General features: G+C 43.9%; 1 protein-coding gene across 11 annotated transcripts in view; it reads left to right on the top strand.

Moving 5' to 3' along the window:
• LOC103790987 (amyloid beta A4 precursor protein-binding family B member 1-interacting protein-like) overlaps positions 1 to 21006 on the top strand; it is a 216554-nt gene that overhangs the window by 194125 nt on the left and 1423 nt on the right. For 5 of the 11 annotated variants that reach the window (XM_078329661.1, XM_078329659.1, XM_078329662.1 and 2 more), the window contains one exon: positions 20418 to 20605. In XM_078329661.1, coding sequence (XP_078185787.1) covers positions 20569 to 20605 — 37 coding nt within the window. In that variant the 5' untranslated portion in view covers positions 20418 to 20568. Of the gene's footprint in view, positions 1 to 57; positions 19323 to 20417; positions 20606 to 21006 lie in introns of all 11 variants that reach the window. The other 6 variants (XR_013519599.1, XR_013519601.1, XR_013519600.1 and 3 more) reach the window with 3 other exon arrangements.

Genomic DNA, 21006 nt, shown 5'->3' on the forward strand with positions numbered 1-21006 from the left:
TTCCTTCCTCTTCCCTACCTCAGTGTCCACTTCTGGGACCTCTTGTTCTTCCCACAGGTGGCCGAAAACTAAATTTACAAAATACAGAATGGATGCTACAGATTTCACTGCTGTAGAGAAAACGTCTGGCACCTTTCTTTTTTTTTTTTTTTTTTTTTTGAGACGGAGTTTCGCTCTTGTTACCCAGGCTGGAGTGCAATGGCGCGATCTCGGCTCACCGCAACCTCCGCCTCCTGGGTCCAGGCAATTCTCCTGCCTCAGCCTCCTGAGTAGCTGGGATTACAGGCACGCGCCACCATGTCCAGCTAATTTTTTGTATTTTTACTAGAGACGGGGTTTCACCATGTTGACCAGGATGGTCTGATCCCTTGACCTCGTGATCCACCCGCCTCGGCCTCCCAAAGTGCTGGGATTACAGGCGTAAGCCACCGCGCCCGGCCTTGGCACCTCTTCTATTTAAACTTAAGTAGCCACAGTGGAACTGTTTTCCAATGCCAGCCCCAAGCGGGGCCAGCTCAGGCTGAGGTGGGCGGAGCCATCCTGAGGCTCTGCGATCCAGGAGGTGGAGGTGACGGTGGGAGCAGCGCCAGACAGCTCTGCTTGGAGTCTGCCCAATCTGATGCGGGGAGCAGAAGACACCCAAAGGTAGGGAGGCCACAGATACCGCTTGCTCTCAGGAGCTCCTCTGGCCATTGCTGTCCCAAGGGTCCCCCCGGAGACAGCCACAGCCTGGGGCTCCTCCCTCCTGCTCCTGGTTCGCTTTACTAGGCCCAGGCCCCGAGCAAGAGGACTGACTCTAGGACTCACAATTTCGTATGTTCAATTCTAGACCGGAGCTCTATACTAAAGTAATGTCAGAGGTTCTCTTCTTGTTTCTACTCATGAAAAATGGTTTTTTTTATAGAGACAGGGTCTCACCGTGTTGCCCAGGCTGTTCTCAAACTCTTGGTCTCAAGTGATTAACCCACCTTGGTCTCCCACATTGCTGAGCTGACAAGCAAGAACCACCATACCTGGGCTTTGGAGGGGCTCCTGCTCTGTGTGTTTCAGCTGGTCTTCCTGCGCAGCTGTCAGGAAGATGCTCCTGCAGCACCGTTTCAAATCTTTCTGCAAAAATCCAGTGGATCCTGTGATTTATTAGCATAGAATAGCCTATTATTTGTAGAAGAGAAGCTAAACAATTCACAGTTAGTAACTTATGGCCTAGAAATTTTTATTTCATGATCAACACAACTGTTTATAGATGCTTGTGGTCCAAAAATGCAGATTCCTAATCATCCCCAAGGAGAAGTGATCCACTGAAAGGCAACCTGGGAGGGAGTTTAGGATTGTTCTGAGGCCGTGAAAACCAATGAAATTCACACGTAAGAGGGTAGAGAAAGGGAATCCGCATGTTTTGATCCTACACGTGCTGGATGTAACTTGGTCTTTGTAAAGTTGCACCACCTTTGAGGCAGGGAGGACTGGATTTGAATCCCAGTTCTATCACTCATTATGACTTGATGGTCAATGTGCTTTTAACTCCTCTGAGCCTCAGTTTGCTCATCTGTTAAAGGTGGGATTGTTATGAGGACTGCATAAGGTAAGTGTGTAAAAATCTGGGAATGATGCCTGTAATTTAAAGACAAAGTTGTTATGTGACTTCAATAAGGTAAGTAAAAGTCTGTACACAGTGTCTTTAATTTTGTGATTGTTCAATATATGGAGAAGGATTATTTTTCTTTAATTTTTAAACAAGTTTATCAAATTGGTATTAAAAATATTTTTGAGATAATCAAAGGATCAGTAAGTTTAAATCACCATAGTCAGGAAGCAGTTCACAATCTATTTACTGGGTAAGTGCTAGTTAAAAGTAGAAATGGGCCAGGTGCAGTAGCTCAGGCCTATGATCCCAGCACATTGGGAGGCCAAGGTGGGCGGATCACCTGAGATCCGGAGTTCAAGACCAACCTGACAAACACGGGGAAACCCTGTCTCTAGGTGATGGGGAGGAAGGCAGCAAATCACACCGCCACGTGTGTACCTATGCCCCAATCTTGCATGTTCTTCACATGTACCCCAAAACCTAAAATGCAATTAATAAAAAAGTTTGGGAAAAAAATAAAGAAAATGGGAAAAAATAAAGATTAATTCAAAACAAAACAAACAAAAAAAGAAACCCTGTCTCTACTAAAAACACAAAACTAGCTGAGTATGGTGTCACATGCATGTCATCTCAGCTCCTCGGGAGGCTGAGGCAGAGAATTGCTTGAACACGGGATGCGGAGGTTGCACTGAGTCAAGATTGCGCCATTGCTCTCCAGCCTGGCCAAGAAGAGTGAAATTTCATCTAAAAATGTAATGATGATCACAATGAAAATCTTGTATTATATGGTGGTTTTCTCTTACCTAAGCCTCCTGATTTGTCGAAACCAAAGATTTGAAATTGTTCTATCAAATTGACCATTAGAAAAACATGATGTACTTAGTATATAAATTTTACACAATTTTCTCACTCTTAATTTGCTTAAATATGTGCATTTAAAATTAAGAATATAATTGTGAATATGTATTAACATATTTCATATATCGTATCAATTATATATATATCATAGATCAAAAGATCACAGAGTAATCTCAGTTCGTGGCACTGTTTTTTCTGAAAGCACCTGCAGAAATTTGCATTCTGTGTAGTTTCCAGAAAACTCAGAGGCCGTGGGGTATGAGGGTCTTTGAAAGTCAGGTTGTACATGAGGTAAGTTAGGATACAGAAATTTCACCTGAATTCATATTTATTATTCACAGTAAAGAAAGTTGCTACCAGCTACCAATAAATGAAAGGTGGGATGGGGTAGTTGGAGGGGTGGGGCTTTGTGAGCCAGTGCCCGGACTCCCACCTCACAAATAACAGGCCGACGCCTAGAGGGAACTCACATCCTGATTGGTTCTTCCTAAGCAGAACACGATGTGGTTGGCAGGGCAACCGGCCTTCATTATTAGGTGGCTTTCATTTAGGGCCTTCAGTGGGTGCCTTAAGTTGGTGCCATTTGGTTGCCTTTCCTGGGGAGAGGCAGGAGGTGCTCAGCTCTGCAGAAATGAGGACAAGCAAAGGCCCAAGCTGCCCCAGAAGAGCAGAGGGGCCCCATGGGGACCATGCTGCCCTGTGGCAAGTGCACTCAAGCCAGCCCCAGGCAGGGCCAGCACAGGGGTTCCGTGGAGCTGTTCTGTGACTTTGATATCAATGAGCGGGCGGCCAGCAATGGTGCAGGTCACAGCAGAGAGGAGCAGAAGCTTCTGAAACATGCTGTCACCAGTGCCAGCCCCAAGCGTGGCCGGATGGGGGTGCGGTGGGTGAAGTCATCCTGAACTCTGAGATCCATGAGCCACTTCATGGTGGGAGCAGCGCCAGACACCCATGCTTGGAGCCTGCCAAATCTGATTCCGGTGTCCTGACCTGCAGCACATTACATTGGTGATGCGACCAGAAGGCGTCCAAAGGTAGGGAGGCCGCAGATACCACTTGGTCAGATACCTCTGGCTGTTGCTGACCCAAGGTACCCCCCAGAGACATCCACAGCCCCAGGCTCCTCCCTCCTGCCCCTAGTTGACTTTCCTAGGCCCAGGCCCTAGGCAGAAGGACTGGCTCTGCCTGGACTGCCCACCCTTTCGTCTTTCCCTGTTGCATCCAGCCAGTTTCTTTTCTCCTCGCTTCCCAAATGCCCACTTCTAGGCCCTCTTGGTCTTCTTCCCCTAGGCTGGTCAGAAACTAAAGTTTTCAGAATACAAAATGGATGCTACAGATTTCAGTGCTGTAGAGAAAATGTCTGAAAGCTCTTCTATTTAAACTTAAGTAGCCACATTGGGACTCACAATTTTATATCTTGAGTTCTAGAACAAAGTTCTCTATTCTAAAGCAGTGGCAGTGGATTGCAGGTACTCTTCCTGATTCTAATAATAAAAAATAATCGTTTTTTTCTAGAGACAGGGTCTTACTGTGTTGCCCAGGCTGGTCTCAAACACCTGGCCTCTAGTGATTCATTCACCCACCTTGGCCTCCCACATTGCTGGGATGACAGGCAAGAACTACCGCACCTGGCCGCTGGAGGCGCTCTTGCTTTGTGTGCTTCTGCAGGTCTTCCTGCACAGCTGTCAGTTACATGGTCCTACAGCATAGTCCCACCCTTTCTGCCCAAGTTCAGTGGATACTGTGATTTTTTACATGGAATAGCCTTTTATTTATTGCAGAGAAGCTAGACAATTCAAAGTAAGTAACCTATGGCCTAGCAAATTTCATTTCTTGATCAACACAGCTTTTAAAAAGTGTTTCTTTTGGTCTAAATACGCAGATTCCTAATCATCACCAAGAAAAAGGGAACCACTGCAAGGCAAACTGGGAGGATGTTTAGGATTGTTCTGAGGTGTGAACGCCACTGAAATTCACACATGAGGGTGTAGAAAAGGGAATCCGTCTGTTTTGATCCCTCTGTGTTCTGGGTATAACTTGGTCCTCATTAAATTGTACCATTCTTGGCATCAGAGAAAACTGGAGATGAATCCCAGTTCCATTCCTCATTATGAGGTCATAATGAATGTGTTTCTAACTCATCTGAGCCTCAGTTTTTATGAGGCCTCCATAAGGTAAGTGTGTAAGAATCATGCCAAAGTGCTTATAATTCAAAAAGAGGGTTGTTATGAGGCTGCTATAAGGTAAGTGTGTAAAAGTGTGGACACAATGCCTATAATTTTGTAAGTGTTCAACATATGGAGAAGAAGGATTATTTTTGTCTCATTTAATTTTTAGAGCAAGTTTATAAAGTTGATGATACTCACATTTTTGAGATAATCAAACCAAGGACCAGAAAGACCAAACAAATCACCACAGTCACAATGCAATTCACAATACATTTACTGGGTAGATTTTAGTTAAAAGTACCAATGATAATCACATTGAAAATCTTGTATTTTGTGGTGGTGTTCTCTTACATAAACCTTTCAGTTTGTTGAAACTATAAATTCTAAGTTGCTCTATCAAAGTGATCATTAGAAATCTGATGTACTTGGTGTGTACAGTTTAGAAAATTGTATATTATTTTCAAAAGTGTAAAACGAATATATGTGAATTGGATGTATATATACATATATATGAAATGTGACTTGACATTATAGAATAGGCATACCTCATGGCAAGGCTTTTATCTGAAAGCCTGTGCAGAAATCTGTCTTTTTTTTTTTTGTTTCGAAAAATCTCAGAGCTTATGGGGAAAGGGGGTTCTAGGAATCCCAGCTAGTGCATGAGGCAGATTTAATTTCAGTAATTTTAACATCATTCATTGTAAGATGATGATCGCTAGGAACATCATCACAGTGAGAAATCTGAAATCTCCTAGCAGCCAGCAATGAATGAAAGGTGGGGTGGGGCTGCTGGCAGGGCGGGGACAATGGCAGGGTGGGGCCTTGGAGCCATGTGCCTGTGCTCTCATGTTCCAAGTTTAGGGACAGGGATGCAGGGGACTCTGTGCCTGATTGTTTCCTCTTAACCAGGATGCAGTCTGAATGGCAGGGCAACTGGCCTTCACCTGGTGACCTTAACTGAGTGCCCCCATTGGTTGCCTTGGGTTGGTAATCTCACCTGGTTGTCTTCAGGTGGTGGCCTTGAGTTGTTGGGCAGCGGTGGAAGGAGCTCCATTGATGTTCTCTCCTCCCGCAGTCACAGCTCTCAGCTCTAAGTCACAGCATCCAGGCCCATTCTGAATAAACCAGGCAGGGTGGTGGCTGTTGCAGATAAGTCAGCTCAGGGTGACCAGGTGAGGGAGGGTGAGGCTGTTAGTGGTGTGCAGCTCCATGGCCTGGGTGCTGCCTGTGTTAGCCATGCCTATGTTGGGAAGAGGTGGCAGGTGCTGAGCTCTGCAGACATGGCTGCAGTGAAGGCCCAAGCTGCCTGACGTGCTGATCTGCCCCTTGTGGATCACACTGACCACATGCACCAAACACAGCCCGAGGCATGGCCGGGCAGGGATTCTGTGGAGCCATTCTGGGCTCTGACATCTATGAGTGGGTGCCTAACAGAGACACAGTCCCAGCAGAGAGGAGCAGAGGTGCCCAGAACAACTTGTACCCCAATGCCAGCCCCAAGCATGGCAAGCTCAGGGTGCAGTGGGAAGAGACGTCCTGACACTCTAAGATCTATCACACAGAGGTGGCAGTACGCCAGACCTCACTGCTGTGGAGCCTGCATGGTTGGATTTGGGAGCCGGAGAGCGTCCTGACTTGCAGCACATTGGCGACCAGAAGACACCCAAAGGTAAGGAGGCAACAGACACTGCTTGGCCTCAGGAGCTCCTCTGGCCATTGTTCACCCAAGGTTGCACCTGGAGGCATCCACAGTATGGGGCTCCTCCCTCCTTCCCCTAGTTAGCTTTCTTAGGCTCAGGCCACAAGCAAAAGGACTGGGTCTTCCTTGCCTTCCCAGCTTATCTTAGTTCCCTGCTGTGTCCATCCAGTTTTCTTCCTCCTTCCTACCCCAATGCTGAGTTCTGGGACCTCTTCTGCTTCCCCCAGGCTGGCCAGAAACTAAGTTTCCAAACTACAAAATGAATGCTACAGATTTCATTGCTGTAGAGAAAATGTCTAACATTTCTTTTATTTAGACTTAAATAGCCCTATTGGGACTCACAATTTGATATCTTGATTTCTGGACTAGAGCTCTGTGTCTTCAAGCAATGTCAGAGGGTCAGAAGTATGTCCTCTTAATTCTAATCATTAAAAAACATTTTTGCGGGGGGAGAGGCAGGGTGTCACCTTGTTCCCCAGGCTGGTCTCTAACTCCTGGTGTCAAGTGATCCACCCACCTTCCCTTCCCACATTGCTGGGCTGACAGGCAAGAACCACCACACCTGGACTTCGGAGGTGCTCTTGCTTTGCGAGTTTCCACTGCTCCTCCTACCCAACTGTCAGTGAGATGCTCCTGAGACATCATTCCAAAGTTTTCTAGACAAATTCAGTGAATCCTGTGATATTTTACATGTAATAATACCTTTGCTTATTGCAGATAAGCTAGACAATTCACAGTAACCTAGGTCCTAGAAATTTTCATATCTATTTTTTTTTTTTAGATAAAATTTTGCTCTTGTTGCCCAGGCTGGTGGGCAATGACAGCATCTTAGGTCATTGCAACCTCTGCCTCCTGGGTTCAAGTGTTTCTCCTGCTTTAGCCTTCTGAGTAGCTGGGATTAGAGGCATTCACCACACACTCAGCTAATTTTGTCCTTTTTAGTAGAGATGGAGTTGCACCATGTTGGTCAGGCTTGTCTCGAACTCCTGACCTCAGGACATCTGCCCACCCTGGCTTCCTAAAGTACAGGTGAGAGTCACCATCATCCCTGGCCAAAAGTTTCATTTCTTGATCAACAAACCTGTTTCTAAGGAGATGCTTGTAGTCTAAATATGCAGATTCCTAGTCATTTGTAAGCCGAAGGGAACCACTGCAAGGCAACCTGGGAGGGAGTTTAGGTTAGTTCTGAGGCCATGAAAGCCATTCAGATTCACACATAAGAGAGAAGAGAAAGGGCATCCACATGTTTTGACTGCCTCCACTTGCTCAGTATAACTTGGTCTTGGTTATGTTGCACTGCCTTTGGCGTCAGAGAGAACGGGATTTGAATCCCAGTTCCATCACTCATTAGGACGTGATGATGAATGTGTTTTTAACTCCTCTGAACCTCAGTTTGCTCATCTATTAAAGATGGGATTATTATGAGCCTTCCATAATATTAGGGTGTAAAAATTGGTGTGGACACAATGCCTGTAATTTAAAGAATAGGGTTTTTTAAGGCTTCAATAAGGTAAGTGTGTAAAAATCTGGACACAATGTCTATAATTTTGTAAGTCTTCATTCTATAGAGAAGGAGAATTATTTTTTTTAATTTTTAGAGCAAGTTTATAAAAACTGGTGTTACTCATATTTTTGACATGATCAAACCAAGGATCTGAAAGATTCAATGAGTCACTAGAGTCACAAAGCAGTTCACAATCCATCTACTGGGTAATTGCCTGTGGAAACTAGCAATGCTGATCACATTGAGTCACTATGGTTACAGTGCAGTTCACAGTACATTTACCGGGTCATTCAAAGTAGCAATGGTGATCACATTTAAACTCTAGTATTAAGAGAATGCTTTTCTCTTACATAAGCCTCCTTGGCTGTTGAAGCCATCGATTCTAAGTTGATGTATCAAAGTGATCATTGGGAAACTGTGATATATTAGTGTATAAATTTTAGAAAATGTCCTCAATTACTCTTACTAATTTGATTGAATATGTGTTATTTTCAAAATTATGAATGGAATATGTATGGATTGAATGCATATGTATATATCTATATGAAATATAATTAGACATCACACAGTAGACTAAGCTCATGGCAATTTTGTTTCTGAAAGTACCAGCAGAAATCTGTCATTTTTGTAGTTTGTAAAAAACTCAGAGGTTATGGGGTAAAGGAGATTCTATGAATTCCAGCTAGTGCAAGAGCCAGATTTGGCTTCAGGAATTTTAGCATAATTCATTGTAAGGTGATAAACCTTAGGAACTTCAAGACAGTGAGAAACCTGAAAGCTCTTAGCAGCCAGGAATGAATGAAAGGTTGGATGCGGTGGCTGGCAGGGTGGGGCCTTGTGAGCCACGTGCCTGGTCTCTCAAGTTCCAAGTTGGCAGGGACACATGGAGGGGACACTGGGCCTGATTGTGTCCTCTTAACCAGTATATGGCCTGGTTGGCAGGGCAACCCACCTTCACCTGGTGGCCTTCAGAGGGTGCCTTCATTGGCTACCTTTGTTTAGTGCCCTCAGTTGGTGCTCTTCAGTTGTTGGTCTTCAGTTGGTTTGGCAGTGGTGGAAGGAGAGGAGCTCCATCTGTGCTCTCTCCTCCTAAAGTCACAGTTCTCAGGCTTGTTGCACCTAGGCACACTCTAAATAAACCAGGCAGGTTTGCAACTTTTACAGACAAGTCAACTCAAGGTAGGTGGGTGAGGTAAGGTGCGAGATGCTAGTGGAAGGCAGCACTATGGCCAGAGTTGCAGCACATTGGCGACAAGAAGACAACAAAAGGTAGGGAGGCAACGAATACTGCTTGGCTCATCTGTATGTTATGTTATGCTCATCTATAAAAGATTGGATACAGCAGGAGCTCCTCAGGCCACTGCTGACTCAAGGTTCCCCCCAAAGACATCCACAGCCTGGGGCTCTTCCTCCTGACCCTAGTTAGCTTTCCCAGCCCCAGGCCCCAAGCAGGAGGACTGGCTCTGCCTCGAGTCCCCACCCATTCTTCTTTCTTCCTATCCCAATGCCCAGTTCAGTTTCCTCTTCATCTTGCCCCAAGCTGCCTGAATGCTAAGTTTTCAAAATTTAAAAATGTAAGCTACAAATGTCATTGCTATAGAGAAAATGTCTGAAAGCTTTTCTAGTTCAACTTAAGTAGCAACTGTGAGACTTACAATTTCATATCTTGAATTCCAGACCATGCCCCTATATCATAAAGCAATGTTAGAGGCACTCATCTTGATTCTAATCATATAAAAAAAAATTTTGTAGAGACAGATTCTCACTGTGTTGCCCAGGCTAGTCTCAAACTCCTGGCCTCAAGTGAATCACATTGCTACGGTGACAGGCAAGAACCACCACCCCTGGCCCTTGGAGGTGCTCTTTGTGTGTATAGTCTGGTCTTCCTGCACAGCTGTCAGTAAGGTGCTGCTGCAGCATAGTTCTAAATCTTTCTGCAAATTCAGTGGATCCTGGATGTTTTTTACGTGGAATAGCCCTGTGTTTTATAGAAAGGCTAGACACTTCACAGTTAGTAACCTAGGGCTTAGAAAATTTTATTTCATGATCAACACATCTCTTGGCCTAGAAATTGTCTTTTCTTAATCAAAGCACCTGTTTATAAGGAGCTAAATATGTGGTCTAAATATGCAGCTTAGTAATCATCCCCAGGAAGAAGGGAACCACTGCAAGGCAACCTGGGAGGGAGTTTAGGATTGTTCTGAGGCCATAAAAAACCATGAAACTCACAAAAAAAAAAAGGGTAGAGAAACGGAACCCACATGTTTTCACTCCCTCCATCTGCTGGGCACAATTAATCTTTGTTATGTTGCACAACTTTGGTGTCAGAAGGAACTGGATTTGAGTCCCAATTCCATCACTCATTATGACATGGTAGGGAATGTGTTTCTAACTCCAGTGAGCCTCAGTTTGCTCATCTATAAAGGATGGGAGTGTTATATACCTTCCATAAGGTATGTGTGTAAAAATCTGGCCATAATGCCTGTAATTTAAAACATGAGGTTGTTCTGGGGCTTCCATAAGGTAAGCGTGTAAAATCTGGGCATAATAAATGTAATTTAAAACATGCGGTTGTTATGTGGCTTTGTAAGACAAATACATAAAAATCTGGATACGACGTCTATAAATTTGTAAGTGTTCAATATATGCAGAAGGAGAATTATTTTTCTCTCTAATTTTTAGAACAAGTTTATAAAATTGTTGTTGTATTTTGAGGTTAATCAAACTAAGAATCAGAGAGATTAAATATGTCACCATAGTCACAAAGCAGTTCACAATACATACTGGGTAATTGTTATTTATTACAGCAATGAGGATCACATTTAAAATACTGTATTATGTGGTGGTTTTCTCTTCCATAAGCCTCTTTCTTTGTTGAAACCATGAAGTTTAAGTTGTTCTATGAAAGTGATCAATAGAAAATTGTGATGAAGCTTAGTGTATAAATTTTAGAAAATTTCTTCTACTAGTCTTGTTAATTTGCTTGAATGTATGTGTCATTTTCAAAAAACAGAAGTTGAACATATATGTATTGAATACATTTGTGCATATGTATGTGTTTAAAACTTTACATTACAGGGTAGGCTTAAGTCATAGCAAAGTTTTTTTTCTGAAAGCACATGCAGAAATCTATCATTTTTCTAGTTTCTATGAAGCTCAGAGGTTATGGGGGAAAGGGGGTTCTATGAATCCAAGACACTGCATGAGGCAGATTTGGTTTCAGTAATTGTAGCATCATTCATTATAAGGTGATGATCCCTAGGAACCTCAGCACAGTGAGACACCCAAAACCTCCCAGTAGCCAGCAATGAATGAAAGGTGGGGTGGAGCCTATGGCAGGGCAAGGCCTAAGAGCCATGTGCCTGTGCTCTCAAGTTCCAAGTGTAGGGGGAGGCATGCAGCAGACTCTGGGCCTGATTGTTTCCTCTTAACCAGGATGCAGTCTGGATGGCAGGGCAACTGGCCTTCACCTGGTGGCCTTCACTGGGTACCCTCATTGGTTGCCTTGGCTTGGCACCCTCAGCTGCTGGTCTTCAATTGGTGGCCTTGAGTTGTTGGGCAGCAGCAGAAGGAGCTCCACCGATGTTCTTTCCTCCTGCAGTCACAGCACTCAGGCTTGTCGCATCCAGGCCCATTCTGAATAAACCAGGCAGGGTGGTGGCTGTTGCAGATTAGTCGGTTCAGCGTGAGCAGGTGAGATGGGGAGGGCTGCTAGTGACATGCAGCTCCATGGCCTGCTGCTACCTGTGCCAGCCATGCCTATGCTGGGAAGAGGTGGCAGGCACTGAGGTCTGCAGATGTGGGGGCCAGTGAAGGCCCAAGCTGCCTGAGATGTGCTGAGATGCCCTTTGTGGATCACACTGACCACATGCACCAAATTCTGTGGAGCCATTCTGGCCTCTGATATCTATTAGTGGGTACCCAACAAAGGTACAGTCCCAGCAGAGAGGAGCAGGGGTGCCCAGAACAACCTGTACCCCAGTTCCAGCCCCAAATGGGGGCAAAACTCAGGGTGTAGTAGGAAGAGACGTCCTGACACTCTGAGATCTACCACGTGGAGGTGGCAGTATGCCAGACCTCACTGCTTTGGAGCCTGCACGGTTGGATTTGGGAGCCGGAGAGCATCCTGACTTGCAGCACATTGGTGACCAGAAGACATCCAAAGGTAGGGAGGCGACAGACACTGCTTGGACTCAGGAGCTTCTCTGGCCATTGCTGACCCAAGGTTGCACCTGGAGGCATCCACAGCATGGGGCTCCTCCCTCCTTCCCCTAGTTAGCTTTCTTAGGCTCAGGCCACAAGCAAAAGGACTGGGTCTGCCTTGCCTTCCCAGCTTATCTTGGTTCCCTGCTGGGTCCATCCAGTTTTCTTCCTCCTTCCTACCCCAATGCTGAGTTCTGGGACCTCTTCTGCTCCCCCACGTTGGCCAGAAACTAAGTTTCCAAACTGCAAAATGCTACAGATTTCGTTGCTATAGAGGAAATGTCTAACATTTCTTCTATTTAAACTTAAATAGCCCTATTGGGTCTCACAATTTCATATCTTGATTTCTGGACTAGAGCTCTGTATTCTAAAGCAAGGACAGAGGGTCAAAAGTACTCTTCTTGATTCTAATCATTAAAAAATTGTTTGTAGAGGCAGGGTCTCACTGTGTTCCCCAGGCTGGTGACTCCTGGTGTCAAGTGATCCACCTGCCTTGGATTTTCACATTGCTGAGCAGATAGGCAAAACCAGCACACCTGGACTTTGGAGGTGCTCTTGCTTTGCGTGTTTCCACTGCTCCTCCTGCCCAGCTGTCAGTAAGATGCTCCTACAGCATCGTTCCAAATCTTTCTTCACAAATTCAGTGGATCCTGTTATGTGTTACAAGTAATGTCACCTTGGCTAATTGCAGATAAACGAGACAATTCACAGTTAGTAACCTAGGCCATAGAAATTTTTATATCTTTTTTGAGATAAAATTTTGCTCTTATTCTCCAGGCTGGAGTGTAATGAGACAATCTTAGGTTGTTGCAACCTCTGCCTCCTGGGTTCAAGCAATTTTCCTACCTTAGCCTTCTGAGTAGCTGGAATTAGAGGCATTTGCCAGACTCTTGGCTAATTTTGTCCTTTTTAGTAGAGATGGAGTTTCACCATGTTGGTCAGGCTTGTCTCAAACTCCTGGCCTCAGGACATCTGCCCACCCTGACTTCCCAAAGTTCAGGCGAGAGCCACCATTCCTGGCAAAAAGTTTCACTTCTCCATCATTAAGCCTGTTTCTAAGGAGATGCTTGTAGTCTAAATATGCAGATTCCTAGTCATTTCCAAGAGAAAGGGAACCACTGCAAGGCAACCTGGGAGGGAGTTTAGGATGGTTCTGAGGCCATGAAAGCCATTCAAATTCACACATAAGAGGGTAGAGAAAGGGAATCCACATGTTCTGACTGCCTCCATGTCCTGAGTATAACTTGGTCATTGTGAAGTTGCAGTACCTATGGCGTCAGGGAGAACTGGATTTGAATCCCAGTTCATCACTCATTAGCACGTGATGCTGACTGTGTTTTTAACTACTCTGACCTTCATTGTACTCATCTATAAAAGATGGGATTATTTTGAGGCTTCCATAATATAAGTGTGTAAAAATTGGTGTGAGCAAAATGACTGTAATTTAAAGGATAGGGTTGTTTTAAGGCTTCAATAAGGTAAGTGTGTAAAAATCAGGGCACAATGCCTATGATTTTGAAAGTCTTATATACAGAAGGAGGATTATTTTTCTCTCATTTAATTTTTAGAGCAAGTTTATAAAGCTGGTGTTACTCATATTTTTGACATGATCAAACCAACAATCTGAAAGATTCTATGAGTCACTACAGTCACAAAGCAGTTCACAATACATCTACTGGGTAATTGCCTGTTGAAACTAGCAATGGTGATCACATTTAAAATCTTGTATTAACAGAATGCTTTTCCCTTACATAAGCCTCTTTGTTTTTGAAGCCATAGATTCTAAGTTGATGTATCAAAGTGATCATTGGGAAACTGTAATATATTAGTGTACAAATTTTAAAAAATGTCCTCTATTACTCTTATTAATTTGATTGAATATGTGTTATTTTCAAAATTGTAAATGGAATATGTATGGATTGAATGCATATGTATATATACATAAAATATAATTAGACATCAAGGAGTAGACTTAGCTCATGACAATTTTTTTTCTGAAAGCACCTGCAGAAATCTGTCATTTTTGTAGTTTGTAAAAAACTCAGAGGTTATGGGGTAAAGGAGGTTCTATGAATTCCAGCTAGTGCAAGAGCCAGATTTGGCTTCAGGAATTTTAGCATAATTCATTGTAAGGTGATAAACCCTAGGAACTTCAAGACAGTGAGAAACCTGAAAGCTCTTAGCCAGGAATGAATGAAAGGTGGGATGCGGTGGCTGGCAGGGCGGGACCTTGTGAGCCACATGCCTGGTATCTCAAGTTCCAAGTTGGCAGGGACACATGGAGGGGACACTGGGCCTGATTGTGTCCTCTTAACCAGTATATGGCCTGGTTGGCAGGGCAACCCACCTTCACCTGGTGGCCTTCAGAGGGTGCCTTCATTGGCTACCTTTGTTTAGTGCCCTCAGTTGGTGCTCTTCAGTTGTTGGTCTTCAGTTGGTTTGGCAGTGGTGGAAGGAGAAGGAGCTCCATCTGTGCTCTTTCCTCCTAAAGTCACAGTTCTCAGGCTTGTTGCACCTAGGCCCACTCTGAGTAAACCAGGCAGGTTTGCAACTTTTACAGACAAGTCAACTCAAGGTAGGTGGGTGAGGTAAGCTGCGAGCTCTAGTGAGATGCAGCCCTTTGGCCAGGGTTGCCCGTGCCAGTATGACTTCGCTGGGAAGAGGCGGCATGTTCTGAGCTCTGCAGACATAGAAGCAAGTGAAGGCCCAAGCTGCCTGGGAAGAGCAGAGTTGCCCCAAGGGGACCATGCTTAAGTATCTCATGTGCACCAAAGGCAGCACCAGGCAGGGCTGAAGTAGGGGTTCTAAGAAGCCATCTATGGGTGAATGGCCAGAAAAGGCAGAGACACCAGAAGAGAGGAGCAGAGGATCCCAAAACATGCTGCCCCACAATGCCAGACCCAGGCAGGGCCAGCTCAGAGTGTGGTGAACAGAACCATCCTGATGTTCCAAGATCTATGAGGTGGAGGTGGCCAGAGCTCCTGACCCGACTGCTTTGCGGCCTGCTGAGTTGGGTTTGGGAGCTGGCCAGGGTCCTGACTTGCAGCACATTGGCGACAAGAAGATGACCAAAGGTAGGGAGGCAACGAATACTGCTTGTCTCATCTATATGTTATGTTATGCTCATCTATAAAAGATTGGATACAGCAGGAGCTCCTCAGGCCACTGCTGACTCAAGGTTCCCCCCAAAGACATCCACAGCCTGGGGCTCTTCCTCCTGCCCCTAGTTAGCTTTCCCAGCCCCAGGACTCAAGCAGGAGGACTGGCTCTGCCTCAAGTCCCCACCCATTCTTCTTTCTTCCTATCCCAATGCCCAGTTCAGTTTCCTCTTCATCTTGCCCCAGGCTGCCTGAAAACTGGGTTTTCAAAATACAAAATGTAAGCTATAGATTTCATTGCTGTAGAGAAAGTCTCTGACAGCTTTTCTAGTTAAACTTAAGTGTCACGGTGAGACTCAAAATTTCGTGTCTTGAATTCTACACCAGACCTCTTTATGATAAAGCAATGTTAGAGGCACTCTTCTTGATTCCAATCATATAAAACGATTTTTTGTAGAGACAGGGTCTCACTTTGTTGCCCAGACTAGTCTCCAACTCCTGGCCTCAAGTGATCCATCCACCTTGGCCTCTCATATTGCTAGGGTGACAGGCAGGAGCCACCACACCTGGCCTTTGGAGGTGCTCTTGCTTTCTGTGTTTCGGCTGGTCTTCCTGCACAGCTGTCAGGAAGATGCTCCTGCAGCATAGTTCTAAATCTTTCTGCACAAATTCCGTGGATCCTGTGATTTTTTACGTGGAATAGCAATGTATATTTTAGAAAAGCTAGACAATTCACAGTAACCTGGGGCCTAGAAAATTTTATTTCATGATCAACACATCTCTTGGCCTAAAAAAATGGTTTTCTTCATCAAAGCACCTGTTTATAAGGAGCTAAATATGTGGTCCCCCAAAAAAGGGGCCACTGCAGGGGAACCTAGGAGGGAGTTTAGGATTGTTCTGAGGCCATAAAAACCAATGAAATTCACACATGAAAGGGTGGAGAAAGGGAACCCACGTGTTGTGACTCCCTCCATATGCTGGGTACAACTCAGTCTCTGTTACGTTGCATCACCTTTGCTGTCAGACAGAATGGAATTTGCATCCGGTTTCCATCACTCATTATGATGTGGTGGGGAATGTGTTTTTAACTTGGTTGAGGCTCAGTCTGCTCATCAATAAAAGATGGGAGTGTTATGTGATTTCCATAAGGTACATGTGTAATAATCTGGCCATAATGACTGTAACTTAAAAGATGAAGTTGTTATGTGGCCTCCATAAGATAACTCTGTAAAAATCTGGCCATAATGACTATAATTTAAAACATGAAGCTGTTACATGGCCTTCATAAGGTAAATGTTTAAAAATCTAGGCATAATGCCTATAATTTAAAAGATGAGGTTGTTATGTGATCTCCATAAGGCAAGTGTGTAAAAATCTGTGCATATTGTCTGTAATTTAAAACATGGGGTTGTTATGTGACCTCCATAAGGTAAGTGTGTAAAAACCTGACCATAATGACTGTAATTTAAAATATGAAGCTGGGGCTTCCATAAGGTAAGTGTGGAAAAATCTGACCATAATGAGTGTAATTTAAAATACGAAGCTGTTACAAGGCTTCCATAAGGTAAGTGTGTAAAAATCTGGGCATATTGTCTGTAATTTAAAGCATGGGGTTGTTATGTGGCTTCCTTAAGGTAAGTGTGTAAAAATCTGACCATAATGACTGTAATTTAAAATACAAAGCTGTGGCTTCCATAAGGTAAGTGTGTAAAAATCTGGGCATATTGTCTGTAATTTAAAACATGGGGTTTTATTGGCTTCCTTAAGGTAAGTGTGTAAAAATCTGACCATAATGACTGTAATTTAAAATACAAAGCTGTGGCTTCCATAAGGTAAGTGTGTAAAAATCTGGGCATATCGTCTGTGATTTAAAACATGGGGTTGTTATTGGCTTCCTTAAGGTAAGTGTGTAAAAATCTTACCATAATGACTGTAATTTAAAATACGAAGATGTGGCCTCCATAAGGTAAGTGTGTAAAAATCTGGGCATATTGTCTGTGATTTAAAACATGGGGTTGTTATTGGCTTCCTTAAGGTAAGTGTGTAAAAATCTGACCATAATGACTGTAATTTAAAATACGAAGATGTGGTCTCCATAAGGTAAGTGTGTAAAAATCTGGGCATATTGTCTGTGATTTAAAACATGGGGTTGTTATGTGGCTTCCTTAAGGTAAGTGTGTAAAAATCTGACCATAATGACTGTAATTTAAAATACGAAGATGTGGCCTCCATAAGGTAAGTGTGTAAAAATCTGGGCATATTGTCTGTAGTTTAAAACATGGGGTTGTTATTGGCTTCCTTAAGGTAAGTGTGTAAAAATCTGACCATAATGACTGTAATTTAAAATACAAAGCTGTGGCTGCCATAAGGTAAGTGTGTAAAAATCTGGACATACTGTCTGTAATTTAAAACATGGGGTTGTTATGTGGCTTCTTTAAGGTAAGTGTGTAAAAATATGGCCATAATAACTGTAATTTAAAATACGAAGATTTTACATGGCTTCCATAAGGTAAGTGTGTAAAAATATGGCCATAATAAGTGTAATATGAAGATTTTACATGGCTTCTATAAGGTAAGTATGTAAAAATCTGGGCATAATGCATTTAATTTAAAAGATGAGGTTGTTATGTGGCTTCCATAAGGTAAGTGTGTGAAAATCTAAACACGATGCCTGTAAGTTTGTAAGTGTTCAATATATAGAGAAGGAGGATTCTTTTTCTCTAATTTTTAGAGCAAGTTTATAAAATTGGTGTTATATTTTGTAGATAATCAAACCAAGAGTCAGAGAGAATAAGTAAGTCAGCATAGTCACAAAGCAGTTCACAATACATGCTGGGTAATTTTTATTTATTAGTAGCAATGAGGATCACATTTAAAATACTGTATTACTGGGTGGTTTTCTCTTCCATAAGCCTCTTTCTTTGTTGAAACCATAAAGTTGCTCTATGAAAGTGAACATTAGAAAACTGTGATGAACTTAGTGTATAAATTTTAGGAAATTTTCTCTATTAGTCTTGTTAATTAGGTTGAATATGTGTGTTATTTTCAAAAAAGGTAAACTGAATATATATGTATTGAATATATACAACATTTCACATTGTAGTGTAGCCTTAAGTCATGGCAATGTGTTTTTCTGAAAGCACATGCAGAAATCTGTCATTTTTCTAGTTTCTATAAAGCTCAGAGGTAATGGGGGAAAGGAGATTCTACAAATCCCAGCTAGTGCATGAGGCGGATTTGGTTTCAGTAATTTTAACATCATTCATTGTAAGGTAATGATCTTTAGGTACGTCAGCACAGTGAGAAATCTGAAAGCTCCCAGCAGCCAGCAATGAGTGAAAGGTGGGGCGGGGCCTGGTGAGCCTTGTACCTACTCCCTCAAGTTCCGAGTCTGGGGGGAAGTGTGGAGGTGCCCTGGGCCTGATTGTTTCCTCTTAAGCAGGATGTGGTCTGGTTGGCAGGTCAACCAGCATTCACCTGGTGGCCTTCAGTGGCTGCCCTCATTGGGTGCCTTTGTTTTGTGCCCTCATTTGGGGGTCTTCAGTGGGGGACCTTTAGTTCATGGGTGGTGGCGGAGGTTGAGGAGCTCCTCTGTGCTCTCTCCTCCCGCAGTCATAGCTGTCAGGTTTGGTGCATTCAGGCCCATTCTAAATCAACCAGGCAGGTTCTGACTGCTGCAGGAAGTCAGTTCAGGGTGGGCAGGTGAGGCATGGTGCAGGCTGTAAGTAGGGTACAGCCCCATGGTCCAGGGCTGTCCATGCCAGCCATGCCTTGCCAGGAAGAGTCAGTAGGTGTGGAGCTCTGCAGACATATGGGCAGGCAGCGGCCCAAACACCCAAGAAAATCAGAGTTGCCCCATGGGGACCACACTGACCTGTTGCATGTGCACCAAAGTCAACCCCGGGCAGAGCCCCACAGGGGTTCTGTAGAGCCATCCTGGAGCTCAGACATCTGAGTGGAAAGCCAGCAAAGGCACAGACCCCAGCAGAAAGGAGCAGAAGTGCCTGGAACACACTGTACCCCAATGCCAGCCCCAAGCGGGACCAGCTCAGGGTGACGTGAAGGGAGAAGACCTGCAGCTCTGAGATTTACGAGGTGGAAGTGACAGTAGCACCAGACCCCACTGCTTTGGAGCCTGCCCAGTCGGATTTGGGAGCCAGTGAGGGTCGTGACTTGCGGCACATTGTCGACCAGAAGACAACCAAAGGTAGGGAGGCTATGGATACCCCTAGGACTCAGGACCTCCTCTGGCCCTAATGATGTCGAGTTCCCCCCTGAGGCATCCACAGCCTGGGGCTCCTCCCTCTGCTCTAGTTAACTTTCCTAGGCCCAGGTCCCAAGCAGGAGGACTGGCTCTGCCTCGAGTCCCTACCCCTTCTCTTTCCCTGCTGTGTCCATATGATTTCTTTCCTCCTTCCTACCCTGATGCCCAGTTCTGGGCCCTCTTCTTCTTCCCACAGGCTGGCTGAAAGCTGTTTCAGAATACAAAATGTATGCTACAGATTTCATTGCTGTAGAGGAAATGTCTGATTGCTTCTCTATTTAAACTTTGTTCTCTTCATTTCTTTTAACATTGGAATAATTAAGCCTCATGATAGATGTGCCTTTGTAACTTGAAAATACTGTACTCAATTTTCACAGTTTTCAAAATAATGTTTAATTTTTCTTTTGATAACTTTTTGGTGAACAGGTAGTATTCAGTTACTTGACTAACTTCTTTAGTGTTGATTTGTGAGGTTTTAGTGCATCTCACCCAAGCAGAACACACAGAATCCAATTTGTAGTGTCTTATCTTTCTTTCCCTTCTTAACGTTTCCCCCTCATCTTCCAAAGGCTGTTGTATTATTCTTTTTTGTTTAGTTTTTGAGACCGAGTCTCACTCTGTCACCCAGGCTGGGGTGCTGTGTTGCAATCTCAGCTCACCATAATCCTTACTTCCCGTGTTCATGCAGTCCTGCTTCAGCCTCCTGAGTACCTGAGATGAGAGAACCAGGCCTGGCTATATTTTTTTTGTATTTTTAGTAGTGACAAAGTTTCACCAAATTGGCCGTTCTGTTTTCAAACCCTTACCTTAAATGATCTGCCCACCTCAGCCTGCCCTAGGGCTGAGATTACAGGAATGAACCACCAGGGCCCAGCCAAACTTTCCCTTTTTCTTTTCTTTATTTTCTAATCTCCTGAACTCATTCTTTGAGTTGTCATGAAGGTAAGGGGGTTTCTCAAATTACTGGAAAACTAGTTTAAGAAATAAACAGGCAGAACAGTGGTGCTGAGCATGGCTAAAGCGTCTCTGCGTTCACAGGGAGAGGAGCTGAAGACCTTCTGGCCTGGGCTGGGCAGCAGTTCAGTTGCAGGATAAACAGCCTGAGTCCTCTGCGGGATGCTTTGTAAAGAACCCAAGAAATCAACGTAGAGCTTCTTCTAGATGATTCTCTCGCAGCTGTAAACCTTCCATGAGTCAAGCTTTGTGTCAAAAGGACAAATTAAAAGGCAAGAAAATGAAATTGCAATATCAGGACTTTGGGGGTGAAGGGTGGGGAACACATCTAATAACAGATTATTTCAAGAAATCCCACATTTTGCCCAAATCTCTGTCTGTTGTGTCTCTGTCCAATGTACTCTTTGTTGAGGACAATATTCAAAAGTTGTTCCTGTACTCAGTGTGGTATGAAACTAGAAAAATACATTTCAGGAAAAACAACAAAGTAATTATTTTGAAGGTAAATAGGTTTTCAAGGTTTATTCTTCAATTAGGAAAATGTTTTCTAAAGCAAAACATACTATTCCTCTCCATGATCCCAGTTAATCCAGACCCTCCTCAGTGGGGTTTATAAAATACCATACTCACCTTCCTGAACCTTCTGCTGAATCGCATATGAAATTTTGTCACA

This window comes from Callithrix jacchus, chromosome 7 (assembly GCF_049354715.1).
Source record: "Callithrix jacchus isolate 240 chromosome 7, calJac240_pri, whole genome shotgun sequence".
NCBI classification, from domain to species: Eukaryota; Metazoa; Chordata; class Mammalia; order Primates; family Cebidae; genus Callithrix; species Callithrix jacchus.